This window comes from Penicillium paradoxum, assembly GCF_028828445.1.
Source record: "Penicillium paradoxum strain IBT 22861 chromosome Unknown utg000003l_segment0_segment0, whole genome shotgun sequence".
Lineage (NCBI taxonomy): Eukaryota > Fungi > Ascomycota > Eurotiomycetes > Eurotiales > Aspergillaceae > Penicillium > Penicillium paradoxum.
The window spans coordinates 5,081,424-5,095,750 of NW_026643181.1; the positions used below are offsets into that span (position 1 = coordinate 5,081,424).

At 49.3% G+C, this 14,327-nt stretch overlaps 5 protein-coding genes across 5 annotated transcripts; 3 read left to right on the plus strand and 2 right to left on the minus strand.

Moving 5' to 3' along the window:
• Positions 1-1,148: 1,148 nt before the first annotated feature.
• On the minus strand, positions 1,149-3,624 carry N7457_003716 (putative ATP-dependent RNA helicase (Hrh1); the record flags this gene model as incomplete). Its single annotated transcript, XM_057174761.1, has 2 exons — positions 1,149-1,487; positions 1,543-3,624. 2 exons carry the CDS (start codon positions 3,622-3,624, stop codon positions 1,149-1,151), a joined length of 2,421 nt encoding a protein of 806 aa, XP_057034912.1.
• A 1,524-nt stretch (positions 3,625-5,148) lies between these two features.
• On the plus strand, positions 5,149-7,154 carry N7457_003717 (PAS-associated C-terminal; the record flags this gene model as incomplete). Its single annotated transcript, XM_057174762.1, has 5 exons — positions 5,149-5,279; positions 5,327-6,069; positions 6,126-6,276; positions 6,334-6,769; positions 6,840-7,154. The coding sequence occupies 5 exons, from the start codon at positions 5,149-5,151 to the stop codon at positions 7,152-7,154; spliced, it is 1,776 nt and encodes a 591-aa protein (XP_057034913.1).
• A 1,782-nt stretch (positions 7,155-8,936) lies between these two features.
• On the plus strand, positions 8,937-9,200 carry N7457_003718 (uncharacterized protein; the record flags this gene model as incomplete). Its single annotated transcript, XM_057174763.1, has 1 exon — positions 8,937-9,200. The coding sequence occupies one exon, from the start codon at positions 8,937-8,939 to the stop codon at positions 9,198-9,200; it is 264 nt and encodes an 87-aa protein (XP_057034914.1).
• Positions 9,201-9,870: 670 nt separating this feature from the next.
• Positions 9,871-11,141, minus strand: N7457_003719 (fungal specific transcription factor domain-containing protein; the record flags this gene model as incomplete). The annotated part of the gene is made up of 3 exons (XM_057174764.1): positions 9,871-10,846; positions 10,919-11,061; positions 11,124-11,141. The coding sequence occupies 3 exons, from the start codon at positions 11,139-11,141 to the stop codon at positions 9,871-9,873; spliced, it is 1,137 nt and encodes a 378-aa protein (XP_057034915.1).
• A 1,516-nt stretch (positions 11,142-12,657) lies between these two features.
• Positions 12,658-14,313, plus strand: N7457_003720 (uncharacterized protein; the record flags this gene model as incomplete). Its single annotated transcript, XM_057174765.1, has 1 exon — positions 12,658-14,313. One exon carries the CDS (start codon positions 12,658-12,660, stop codon positions 14,311-14,313), a length of 1,656 nt encoding a protein of 551 aa, XP_057034916.1.
• Between the last annotated feature and the right edge of the window lie 14 nt (positions 14,314-14,327).

Consider the following 14,327-nt stretch of genomic DNA (forward strand, 5'->3'; position numbering starts at 1 on the left):
GTCAAGAGTCTTGGGAGCAGGGGCATCGAGGCTTGCCATGGCCACCTTGCTGGAGTGGAAACAAGAGCTTATGCTCGTCAATACCCAAGAAACTTGTCATGCATGTTGTCGGGCTTGGGAGGATCCCATCGTACGTTGGTAGATCGAACAAATCGCTCACAGATAACTTAACCGCGATAGGAAGTATCAGTGAGTCGATAGCAGGCAGCCGTTCTTGACTTAGGTATCTCATGGATCTAACGTTGAGGGATGGTAGCTCATAGCTATCTCGTTTCCTAGGAAAGTATAACTGTCTCACATCCTTGTCGACCGCTTAGGCCCCAACGCCTCAGATTCAATTCCTGATATCTATCAGGCACAGAAGTCCTTGATTGGGTAGTCTGACCTTCGAGAAAATGTGGAACGAACGGTGTGTGACTGCCCAGGGGTCGTATTGTTTGAAAGTCGTGTGTTGTGAGCTGTGCGCTGGATGTCGTGTCAAGTCAAGCCTTGTAAATGAGGTGGCGTGGCTTGCACTGGATTTGGGGACCACGCCATCATCTGGTGGAGGTTTACTCCTTTTAGATTGAGCTTGGCATTCATCGTATGTTGACATCGTTTCTTGTTTGACGGCTTATCAGGGCTCGTCGGTCACGGTTCTGTGCATCACCGTTCTCTTCTCTAGAATGCTCAGTGGGAGAACCTTACAATTCCCAACGAGTTCCAATTGGTATACTTTGGTGGCTGGATCAGACCCTAGAAAGATTGAAAGTGTTATCTGCTCGGTCATGATCATTGTGGATTCCAGGGGCAGATCCCGACCATCACAAGACAAGACGCCTGGTGGAGAATTGGATGAGAAAGTAGTTGACGTTTGGGATACCGGTTGAGTCTGCTTGGAAGGGCCTATATCACCCTGTTGACTGGAAGGGAGTGATTGATTCCTAGCCATGAACAAATTCGCGTCAATTTTTTGGATATCGACAACCGTATGGGGCTCCCCTTTTCATTTTCGTGATATTTGAAACTTGGAACTCCCTGTTGACATGGGTGCTGGACGCCACAAAGACAGATGGGGAAAAAGAGAAAATATGCCGAATCGGACGGGTGTGATCGCTTGCACAGGGGTATATATTAGTCTACTAGGACATAGCATCTCTAACTAGTGATCAATCCTTTCCAGCGAGAGCCTCTCCCACCCAGTCCATCTGTACAGCACTCACGCCACGCGCGTAACTGCGGTTGGTAAACACGAATTCGTTGTACATGATAGCCTCCAGCTTCTTGCCGTAAAGCACACTGGAAGGGTGAATAGCAACGGTTTGGTTTCCAACAATTGTACGGTAGCTGCCATCGGGAACGAGACGAGCGGTGTTGGTCGCGAATCCTGCCAGGAAACTCTGGAGGATGAGAATGGGTGATGGATCGGGTAATGAGGTGTTGTTCAAGGCTTCGTTGGTGAGCAGCTTGGCTTGGCGGCATTGGGTGCGAAGTTGCTTGCGGACATCCTGGTGAATTTTCGTTAGTTTGGTTGGATAGGGTGGTGGGAATTAAACTACTTACCATGACTGATTGCATCGCTCGGTGCGATACGAGATGTCGCTCCGCCCATGCCTTGCGATCGGCATGTTCGGCGGCGTAGACACGGACAGTTGTCAGCATTGTGAGGTGATCGCCCTCACGTCGGTATAGATCCCGACGTGCTGCCTCTGCTGCTTCCTTCTTCTCTTCCGATGTGGTGTTCAAGAAGATATTCTCCACACTGAGACATGAGATGATATCAATGACATCCAGCAAACATTCAGGACCGTTCTCGGCAGCTGCCAGCAGCACTCGTCCTAGAGTTGGAGTCAAGGGAAGCTTGGCGATGTGTAGACCAACATTGCTGATCTTTCCATCATCCTCTAAAGCATTAATATTAAGAAGCTGTAGAAGAGCTTTCTCCAATGCCTCGCGCGGGGGCCGGGTCAGGAAGGGGAACCGAACAATATCATCAACGCCACGCGCCTTCATGTTCAACAGTGCTTGACTTAAATCACAGCGCAGAATCTCGGGCGTGTTTGTTTCATCCAAAGCCAGATAGTCTTTCTCCGTGTACAAGCGGAAGCATTGACCAGGAGCTTCACGACCAGCACGACCTTTCCGCTGGATTGCAGCTGACTTGGATATAGGCTTCACCAAGAGCGAGTCAAGACCAAGACGAGTACGGAACTGTTTGACCTTTGCCTTGCCGCAATCAACTACGTGCCGAACCCCAGACACGGTGACGGAGGTTTCAGCAATGTTAGTGGACAACACGATCTTGCGCGTCCGTGGAGGAGCAGGGGCAAAGACGCGCTGCTGGGCAGCTTGTGGCAGCGCGGCAAACAGAGGCAGAACAAGGATTTTAGGAAGTGCTGGGTCCATGCCCATGGCATACTCGTTCACAAGGTGTTCCAAAGCTTCGACGGTTTCTTGACCAGTCAAGAAGACAAGAATGTCACCTGGCATTGGCTCCTTCTGGTGAATCTGGAAGATAACTTTGAGCGCGGCGTCCACAAAGTCGTGTACTGGCGCAGGTGCATAGATTGTTTTAACCGGGAATTGTCGGCCCTTGATGTGACAGACAGAGATATCCTTTGGCTTGGGATTATCGACCGGATCAGCCTCAGGTAAATCTTCTATAGCTTTCTGTGCTGGCTCTGCAAGTTTGTATCCTTCCTGGAAGAAGCCCGTTAGGCTCTCCATATCCGCTGTGGCACTCATGACAACCACCTTCAGCGGAACACCACCACGGCCTTCCTTGTTTCCAGAAACAAGATTGCGCAGGAATCCGAGCGTCAGATCAACATTGATGCCTCGTTCGTGCACCTCATCAACAACAATGGCGCTGTACTTGGTCAAATTTGGATCATGCAACATCTCTTGGAGCAGCATTCCCTCGGTCAAAAACTTCACCCGCGTGCTGGGCGACACGGAAGTATCGAATCGCACGGCGTAGCCAACCTTGCTAGCAGGCGAGTGGGCTCCAAGCGGCGTGCCCATCTCTTCGGCTACACGACGGGCCAACGAAATGGCAGCGACTCGTCGCGGCTGTGTGATAGCAATGCATCCTCCAACCATTTTCTTCTCTGTCTTCCCGTCCCGTGTGACTTGGGCAGGTACGGGGCGACACCAGAATTCGTCCACCAGAAACTGCGGAATTTGTGTACTCTTTCCGCTACCCGTTTCACCGACCAAAAGCATAACATCTTGTTCTCGTAATAGGCTTCGGATCAAATCGGCATTTTCAAATACTGGCAGCTTACGCCGCGTCTCGAGGAGCGCTTTGGCCTTTTCTCGCAAAGGTGTGAAGTTGGTTTTGGTATCGGTGAAAGGTCTCGGCTTCGATTTTGGGTATGTTTTCGACACCGGGGCCGTTTTACTTTGAGGTTTTGTCTCCTGAACTTTTGGCACAGACACGGGTATTTCTGCCCGTTCGACAATCACAGGCCCTTCCCTGGGTTCATCCTGATCGGCGGGTTTCGAGGCATCCTCGTCGCGCTTGCGCTTCTTGGTTCTCTTCTTTTTACGGCCGGGTTCTTCCGTTGTTTGGAGCGAGAGCTTGGGCTCTATGACCTTCTCATCATCTGAGTCGGCGAACACGGTACGGACCTTTTCCGGCATTTTGAGGAGTGGCGCGAAAGATTGTCAACGGACGAAGCTCGAATCCGAAAATTTCGCCTTATCGATAAGCTGATAAGCATATCCCTTATCAACACCACGAGTACCACGAGATCCAGAAGACAATTTACAACACTTGATATTCTTCCTGCTTCAAAAATAAAATATCATTATCGATTCCTCTTTACGGGGCTCAAGGTTCCGTCCAGTCCTGTTGTTAGGATTGGTTGACACAGAGACTAGATTGCAAAGAACTTGGTGGACAGGAAGACCTCGATACTTACTCCGATCGGTCCGTGCTCCTTTTCTCCCAAGGTCATAGAGGCCATGGGGCTACTCCATACAGTGGGAGCATAAACCGAAAGACGAGTCCGTTCCCATGCCAAGAGTCCTCAATTGGAGACTGATCACAAGGACTCAAAATTCCAGCGGACTTTTGTCAACACTTGGGCAAAATGGCTGCGTAGTAGCGGCTGATCCTCTACTCCATACCGAATGACTATCCAACAAGAACAGCAGTACGGAGTATTATTAGCAACACTAGTGCCAATGTGGAATATTTTTAGCCAATGAGCATTCACGGAGCCCCGTGCAAGGCTTTTGATCAGACCGTGGTCATCGGCAGGACGGAGCATATCTTCCCTCCTGCGCAACTGATGCCGCCGAACCGTCACTCCCGGTCCGATTCGAGTTACGCTGTGATGATTCCGTCGATGATGACCCCCGAGTACCTGCAAAGGTGGAGGATTGGCGTGGGTGATTATCATACTCTCTATTTCGTCATTTCCAGAGGCTGTGGGTTCGATGAATGCGTTGTGTCCATTTAGGGGAATGATTCACTGTGTGGCAAAGTGTAAACCGTAGTGAACCAAGGAGTACTCCGTATACACACCCCTATCAAGGCTGGGCTGAAGTACTTCTTGAATCCAAGGCAAGTTGACAGCTCGCTAGAGAAAGTGGAATAGTTTAGAGCTAATGATTCGCAAAGTACGAAGTATGGAGTACTCCTAGTGGCGCTCAGGCCGTCAGGGGAACGGAGAAAGAAACCACGGAGATCCCCAGTGAACCGGCGAATCACAGACAGCGAACCATAGCCTAATTGCGGACAATGTTCCCACTGATCCAATGGCCATGGATGCATCGCAATCCCGTCATGGTGGTTACAACTCAAATTTCAATAGGCCGTCGATCCCCGAACGTCAAGCCAACGTTGACAGAACACCTGAGCTGCACAGTGGCATCATCGGTCGATCCTCAATTCCGATCGCGTTGGGTTCAGTCCCAAACCACCGATCGATCGAAATACAACTGATCGGGTTTCATTATGACCTGCCATATTGTCTTTGTGTCTGTGTCCAGGTGCATTGTGTGTTGCATGGCCCGAAGCGACAGAACGGGGCAGTCGACCAAATGATGTATCACGCTGGAGGGGAAAATATTTGTAACCATCTCGCGGATTATTAAAGGGAACGTGTGTTTCGAGGGTTGGACGCGCATTCTGGGATTTATTTTTCTTGCGCTCCAACAATGTCGCAGTTAGATCTCCATACGCTCCCCGAGGAGCTAAGCGTCCCCGACGCCGCGTCGTTGCGCTCATTCTCAGAAACGATCCAGGATGAATACCACGATTGGGTCACCGACTCTGGTCGATCATCACGGTAAACTGCACCAAATAAATCCAATTGAAGTCGCGTTAACGAGATAGAACTGAGCATCTGCTGGACGACTTTCCCCAGCCACCGAGGTCGATGAATTTGGATTCGATCTACGAGGAAGAAACCCCGGTGTATCCCACCCCCAAACCGTCGATCAAGAATCTACGTCGCCATGCCACAGCCACCGAACTTCCCCTGTTACAACAAATTAATCCTAATGAGGGAGCGCCGGAATTTAATCCGGTCACTGAAGAAAACGGCTCCTACGATCTCATTGCGCCGTACGATGGTGGTGATCTACCACTTTACAAACTGGAACGCATCGCAGATATTATGTTCTCGTCGGAGCATATGCTCACAATTTTGAACAATCCGCGATATCTGTCCCGGTTCCGCGACTTCCTTTTAGAAGAACGGCCGCGCTCCATCTCTACCCTCACATACTATCTCAATGCCACCAAGGCTCTCAAAGCACTTCAGTATGCCAATGCGCTCATCCGCCTGTCGGTCGATGTGCCTCCTCCGACAGTCCAGACAGACGAGGAATCCGTCGGGGTAACCGTGAATCGGGTGTTGGAACAGCGTGTTGTGGATGGGTTGTTGGCGTTAACTGCCGAGGAGCTTCCTGCATTCATCACATCCAGATGCATCACCATTACAAGCAAGATCGTCGAGGAACGAGTTCGCGGAACTCTACCGATGAAATTTCGTGGAACCTCGAATGCACTTGCCGAAGTATTCTGCTTGACAGACCCATCGCGACCTGACAATCCAATTATCTTTGCATCTGATGGTTCGTTTGCGCAACTCGGCGGGTGGTTCCTTTTTGAAATTGACTGACAAAATCAGAGTTCCATCGCACTACGCAATATGGCATGGATTATGTTCTGGGTAGGAATTGCCGATTCTTGCAAGGCCCAAAGACAAATGCAAACAGTGTTCGCCGGCTTCGCGAAGCTATCCACGCAGGCCGGCATCATTCCGAGCTGTTTCTCAACTAGTATGTTCTATACTTTCGCCTTTTGCCATTCAGTCATCAGTTTAATAACATAATCAGTCGCCGCGACGGCTCCCCTTTTATGAACCTCCTCCAGTGCGCCCCCTTATGCGACAGCCAAGGTCGTGTCAAATACTTTATCGGTGCACAGATTGATGTATCAGGGCTCGCAATGGAGGGAGCCTCGATGGAGTCATTAATGGAACTACAAACCAAATACAACAAAACCGAGGATGAGATGATCGTGGACCAGCCAGAACCAGCAGAAAAGGATGAATTCCGGGAACTGACTGAACTATTCAGTCCGCGCGAACTATGCGCTGTTCAAGAGCACGGCGGACATCTTTTCCAACCACCTAAAAGCTCCGCATCTCCGCGTCACCCCAAATCTTGGCCACTAAGCGGCCCATCGCCGGAGAGTGAGACTGAGGCTATCCGTATACGGGATATCAAGTCGCCATTCTTCCGAATGTCTCTGGCTGGCGTCTATGAAAATGTAAGAATTACTTGTTTTGTCTCTCTATTTTTTTTCTCCCTTTTTGCTTGCACCTTCTAACGTAACGCAGTACCTCCTCGTTCGACCATATCCTGTCCTTCGGATCTTGTTTACATCGCCCTCCCTCCAGATCCCGGGAATATTGCAATCTTCATTCCTATCGCGTATCGGCAGCTCCTCGGCAGTGAAAGATGACCTCCTACAAGCCATGAAGGTCGGTCGCAGTGTGACTGCTCGTATCAAATGGGTAACACGGTCTAACCCAGAAGGGCGCAATCGTTGGGTTCATTGCACGCCCCTAATGGCTAGCAATGGTCAAGTAGGTGTATGGATGGTCGTAATTGTGGATGACACCGAGGAGCAGGTACCGAATTGGCGCTCCTAGTTTAATAGTCCAGACCTTTTACATGTATATAATTTATTTTCCCCTGTGGATAAATTTATAATCTCCACTTTCCTTTTTATAGATATTATGTACATACGGAGTATGGCGGGATATGCTAAACTAAACCAAACCCCGTTCCTGCACCCCTCAGCCACGCTACAAGCAAAGGACCGTCTTACATCCCAAATATGAAGTATAGCGCGATCCGATGATAGGCTGATCTATGGATAGATCTAGACGCGTATATGGACTAGACCGAGACCGTTTTGATGTGGCGTTCGAGGGATGTATCTTCGAGGCGATGCTGACGCATGCACGATGCCGGAAAAATAGGGTCTATTGCATGGATACTCGTGTACGGAGTGCTCCGTACACCATACAGCTACTGCATGAAAACAGATCTGTCCGATTTCCCCGTTCGATTTCCCCGTCCTTTACGGAGTATTGACTGCTTCAACATTTCCCCCCTGGTTCCCGACATATTCAGCACCGCCTTCTCCGTAGCTCGGTTATATGACAGTATCAGCCGCGTCGCTCAAGTTTGAGATTATCATGATTCACCAAATATGTTGGAATTGAAGGTTCACCTCAAAGTCTACCACACATGGGGGTTGCTACCAGCCAAACTAGAGGCGCCGAAAGGAATACAATTGCCTAATGGCACGTATGGAACAATTATGGCGTCGGCGTTGATGAAGCGGTTTATCGGGTGATTTCCACCCCCAGCTTGCCGTATGGTGCGTGACGTGTATAGGGCATAACATTAAGACTGGTACTATATAGGTGGGGCTCGCTATAGGCGTGTCATACTGAGCAACTGTGGAAGCCTCTAGCCGGCCTGCCCCGCCGACGTGCATCTAACCCTCGTTATATTACTCGTAGTTCCTAGGGAATTGACGGTGATCTCATTGTGTCAAGGATAGGAATTCCTAAGGGTATCGCAGCTAGGTTAGAAGAATACATTATATCACCTCGTATGAAGGTTGTGTGAGAATCAATAACTTTCGAAACGGGCTTAATTGAGCTATCCAGCGTACCTAGGTAGATCCCCAGATGATCCCTCTTAGCGATGCGTGTGAATTTCCAATCCATATAAAATATTGCACCGATATGCATTGGTAGTTTGGGCCCATGAACTGCCCTGCTTCCTACCTCCGCAGCACCCATCCGAACGATGACTATCCTTTACAATATTCGAAAAACCTGGGCAAAAGATGAAAAACGAGTGATAATGAGTCAAGATACGTAGTTCCCAAAAAGGGTGCGGCTATGAGCTACTAGTCCTATTTGGGCCAACCGTCTGCTACGCATATCAACTATACTTTCAACCTCACTTCCCTCTTCTGACTGTTACTTCTGTCTTCAATCATCTTATCTCTTCGGTGTCTCCAAGTACACTGACCTGCAGACCCTAAGTTTCTTCTCCCCCCTCAATTAAACCCTGCCTTCTTTCACGTGGACTGTTTCCTCACTGTCACTTCGCTTTGAAATCAAAATGCCTTCTACGACCAGGTTCAAACGCGCAAGCCTCTCGAAAGCTTTTGAAGGATGCTATATAAAATCAACCTCTACCCCTCCGCCGGTCGTCTCGCCAGGGACCGCCATCAACCTTGCGAAGTCTTTACGTCGACACATTCAGTCAACGCTCCATATTGGCTACGGGGCCGTCTCATCTCGCAGTCTTCTTGGTGTTCAGGCTCAATTAAAAGTTGCTATGGATGACGCCTCGACTATAAGATTGGCGCGAACGATTTCGACCCCGATACCATCTTCCCCGAGATCATGGAACTGGGAAATCAACTTTCTGCGGTCCTTCAAAATCAACTCACACCTGACCAAGAAAGTGCTTTTGAGACTCATATTCTAAATTGCCTTGCTGGTATGGTCTATGGTTCCAACATGATCGAGCGCGCTGGGAACGGCTCCAAAATCACTCTTAATCTCTGCATGGCAATCTTCCGCGGCGAAGAATGTAATTTGCCTCCTGTGAACAGCGGGAGCGAGCTTTTCTCTTTCATCTTGATCATTGCTAACTATCAAAAATAAACAAACCCTCTAATATCAGGAATTTATAACAAAAACCATAGCCTGATAACTCATTGAAGGCCACGCTAGAAGCAAGATTCCCCCCAGTGTATGGGGAATTCTAACGATGAAATCTGGGGACCCAGAACAGAACCTTGCGCCGTTGAGGAAAAATTACTCGGCATTGAACAAAGGTCCCCTGCTTCCGAAGATGGCCACTGTTCCTGGTCCCCATGAATGCCTATGGGAGTCCGGAATTGGGATAGACCTATAGAGCCAGGAGCAGACAATGTGAGAGCCAGTGGACTACCTGACTGCTTTGCTTGGACAGTCCTAGCAAAGAGCTGAGTAGCCACGTGTGCTCCTGACGCAGCCATGTCACTGAGATCGGCAAGCATTTGAAGACGATAAATAGCCTGTTCCACTGCTTGCATTGCTATTTGATATGTCATTTTAACCTTGATGCCCATAAGATCTGTTACATTGTCTTCTTGATCGAATGGGAAATCTGCATGGGAACAAAGAGTAAGTAGAAGAATGGTAGGCTCAAAAGAGTTAAAGATGATTGCCGAAAAGCGCGTGTAGGAGCTCCCAAACAATGTATGAAGGGTTGCAACGGCTTCGAGAACTTTCAATGCAGCCATACCAAGTCTCTGTTTCTGCGACCGGAGAAGGACTCTCTTGTAGGGGGCTAAGCCTGCGACTTGGTCTGGTTTGAGTAGCAGGAGCGGTCGGAAGTTCCAACAGATTGAATCGAAGATCGCGATATATAGAAGTTGTCTTTGCATCGGTAGCTTTGGAAGAGCCTGATCCAATGTAATGTCATGTCTGGGTGGGTTATGGTGAAAGCCGGGTGCAAATTCCTGAGATAGTCGGCGTTGAACTTCTCATATCGTCGCTCACTTTCGGTAGGATCAAACCCCGAGTTACGCTGCAACCCAAAGGCTCGCCAAAACAAGCCAAGCTGAACTTGCATGAGACGTTCGGTGAATATATCGGGTGCGCTGGTAGCAGTTTCTAGGGGTATATTGCCGATGTCTGGGATGAAGCGCAGCCGCGGCAGTGTTTCCTCAACCAAACAATTCGGTAAAAATGGGATCCGATCTAGTTGCCGGGATAGATGGCTTATATCCAGATGTGTCAATACGAACTCAGTATCAGAATGATAACAAGCGTACCTGTCCAAAGCATAAAGGCTGCAAAACGTCCTCCGCCGAACATCCTTTTCTAACTCCTGGGCACTATCCTTAGGACCCTGATATTCCACCAGACTGCTATTATTAATGTGAATGCCAGCTTTTTGAGCAGCCCGACATGCAGAGGCTATACCCTCCCAAAATTGGCTGGTTCTCCCTTCACATGACACTTTCAGTGCAGCGAACATAATGTGCTGAACACGGACTAAAGTGCCATTCCAATCGAGAATCTCACAAGCTGTGGCAGGATTGTTCCCAATATTACTACAGGTGTCGCGAATATCGGCTAGAGACTGACCACAAATTTGATCAGCCGTATGAGACGGCGAGGGCAGGAATTGTGTTGTATAGGAACATATGCGAGCAATTAAAGCTGCGAACTCGACGTCTGCAACGTCCACTATTTTATCGTTTGCCCACCACAGGTGATATTTTTCCAAGAAGCTGGGAACATGAATGATATGCTTCATCCTGAGTCCATGATGAAGATTAGAATAAGAGAGCTAAGCAATCGGACCAAACAAGACTGATAGAAGATCTTACCAATTCAACTCACAGACAAAGTATTGCACAAGAAAGTCGAGGATTTGACGGTCAGGCATGATATCAAGCTCACGGTGAATGGTATCCCAAGCAGAAGGCAAGGCATCGTTTAACTCTGTATCAGTCTGATTAAGCAATTCTAACTGTCAAGTTGAGTAGGTAAGTCTAGATAATATGACAAGGATAACAACACTACGAGACTTACTCTTCGGAGTAAAGCCATAGTGTTGGAGGTGCTATCCTCAAAATAGCCAAACGACCGGACCAGGGCAGAATGCTCTCTGGGCCAGTGAGGTTCGGATTCAGGCCCGGCTGTTTCTCGCATGGGGCGTGCACTCTCTACAGGCCGCGGTGGTTGACTCCCCAGCTGATCTGCAGGGGCTGGCGGACAGGAAGGTACATTCACTGGCGGAGAACCGTAGACACATTCTTCAGGACGGCGACGGCGGGTACAATGATTGCAGGGATATTGGCGGTCGCACTATATACAATCCAATTAGCCTTGCTTCACGATCGGATGCCGATCGCACTCGCTTTCTGTTTACGCGTATAACACTGATAACATGTCCTGACACGCCATTTTCGACCTTGCATGGCGAAATTGTCGCAGGGGTGAGTAGAAATCGGCCAACGCAAGTCGGAGGAGTCAGGGTAGTGGAGGCAGTGGAGATTAACGGGGGATTAGGCATCCCCACCTCACGGGATCTCCGCCCCCAAACGGCATGACTTGGCGCCAACTCATCCCACGATTTGCTCGCCAGTTAACTCCGATTTGTCGCCCCTATTTTTAATGCAACATCAAGCCTTAGAGGCCATGACATGCAGCTATGATGCACTAACGCAGCTCGTCGAAACTTCGCCAAATCACATAGTTGGGCCAGCTTCTCAATTGCTTCGGTAGCCCGCGACTCAGATCAATGGACCGGGCACTGCTCAGGTCAAGCTAGCAGAAAGCTCGAATACCTGAATGAATATGACCGACTTCAATAGGTGCCTACCTAGGTACATGATGAAATATGTAGTTAAGGTATGTACCTAGGCCCGACCTTGGAAAGAGGGCGAAATGAAGCTGTTCATAGGTATAGTCGGCCGCTTTTGCGGTGTTGCGATGTTCTTTTTAGTACCTAGCAAGTCCTTTTAGTGCTCTTCTGAACTACGCTCTGAAAGTAGCTCTGGGAAGTCATTCTTATCCAGGTTTTCCTAGGTATTTTCCTTCCCAACTTTCATTGCACCCTTGATCCATTACTGTGCAATGTGGGATGAAGGCGCAGTTAAGTCTCTTTCCCGACCACAAACCCCCGGGGATACCAAGCGTGCAACTATACAACTACAATCCAAAGACCGATTATGTCCGCTAAACCCTGGAGCTTGTATGACTAATATAAAAGATTCTGGCCTGAAATTGATCGGAAACTAGGGTAAGCCAATCGAGTTGAAGCCTTTCGGGGTTCCGAGAGGGTCCTGGGCTCTTCGGCCGACAATCATCGGCTTTGCTATAAACAACAGACAGTGACACCTCAATTCCATCGGCGTTAAAATCATGCAATTCCTTAACTCCTATTCCCGTGGTTTGTGTTTTTCCTCTTCGTTCTACGGCCCTTGCTACCTTCTTCGTGGTATGCTTGGATATAACTACCTCGATCAGGTCACCTAACCACCCACTGGCCAGTTCAGCCCCCGACGAGCTTTAAACCATGACGAGAGATTCTTCTCCCTATAAACCAGGCACTGCCAGAGCTATGGACCAGAATATAGCATATTCACCGACCGAAAAGCAAATTGAGAGCCCGGCAAGCGAAGACTACCTCCATCCACCTGACGAGAAAGGTCACTCCAGTGACCCGGGTGCCAACGACGATGTACGCAAGATCAAGGGCTTTAAATGGTTTCTCATTTGTGCTGCTCTTTACCTTTCAGCATTGATGTATGGACTGGATACAACCATCGCTGCGGACGTCCAAGGAGCCGTAATTCAGAGATTTGGTCAGGTCGACCAACTTGCCTGGATTGGAGCCGGGTTCCCTCTTGGATCGCTCGCTGTCATTCTGCCCTACGGGTTTCTTTTTACCACTTTCAACATGAAATGGCTCTATATTGCTGGGATTGTCTTGTTCCAGGGCGGGTCTGCTCTCTGTGGTGGCGCTCCGAATATGGGCGCCCTGGTTGTCGGACGTGTGATTGCCGGTGCTGGAGGAACCGGTATATATTTAGGAGGACTGAATCACATCTCGGCCATGACGACTCGGAATGAGCGCGGGGTGTATCTTGCCGGCACTGGGTTTGTCTGGGGCTTGGGAGCGATCCTGGGCCCCGTGGTTGGTGGCGGATTCTCGGATTCATCTGCCACCTGGCGTTGGGGATTCTATATCAATCTTATCATCGGTGCTATCACAGCTCCCGTCTACCTTTTATATCTTCCAGTCATTGATCCATCCCCTGGAAGATCACTCAGAGATCGACTTCTCAGTCTGGACTATGTTGGATTCGTGCTCAGCGCAGCGATGTGGGCTACCTTTGCTATCGGTTTCATCTTTGCGGGTGGAATCTGGCAGTGGAATGATCGTCGTACCATTGCGATGCTTGTGATATGGGGAGTTCTGCTTGCGCTTTACGTACTGCAGCAGAGCTTTTGCATCTTTACCACTCCCGAACATAGATCCTTTCCCGGACATCTGCTCAAATCCCGAACCCAAGTCTTGTTCTACATCACCACCACCTGCGCGAATACTTGCATGTTCTTTACCACATTCTACATCCCGATCTACTTCCAATTCACACGGAATGATTCATCCCTCATGGCCGCAGTGCGACTCCTCCCCTTCCTCCTATTCACCATCGCCCTCAACCTTGCTTCCGGCGCGGCCTTACCTAAAATCAAGTACTACATGCCGATGTGTCTGGTTTCTGGTATCTTGATGACGATAGCCGGTGCGTTGTTCGTGGGATATCTTTCTCCATCGACACCAACGGGTCAGATCTATGGCTTCAGTGTCTTGATGGGAATCGGCGCCGGAATCACCATGCAGCTAGGATACTCCGTGGGCAGCCTGAAAGTCAAGCCAACTGACGCCCTCAGCGCCATCAACCTGCAAAATGTTGCTCAGATTGGATCCACGGTCATCTGTCTTGTCATTGCCAGCCAAGCGTTCCAATCAAACGCCATCAGCAACTTGAATCACGTTCTAAGAGGTCAGGGATTCAGTCAATCAGAAATTCGAAATGCTGTTGCTGGATCCCAAAGCTCGTTGTTTGAGCAACTCGGTGGTGATATGCGGGCTGCAGCGATCGAAGCAATCACCTCCGCGATGGCAAGGGCCTTTATCATTCCCCTTGTGGCTGGTGCTTTGGGGCTGGTTTCCTCTTTGTTGATGAGTCGGGAGAGGCTGTTTGGATAACCAATAGCGTGGAA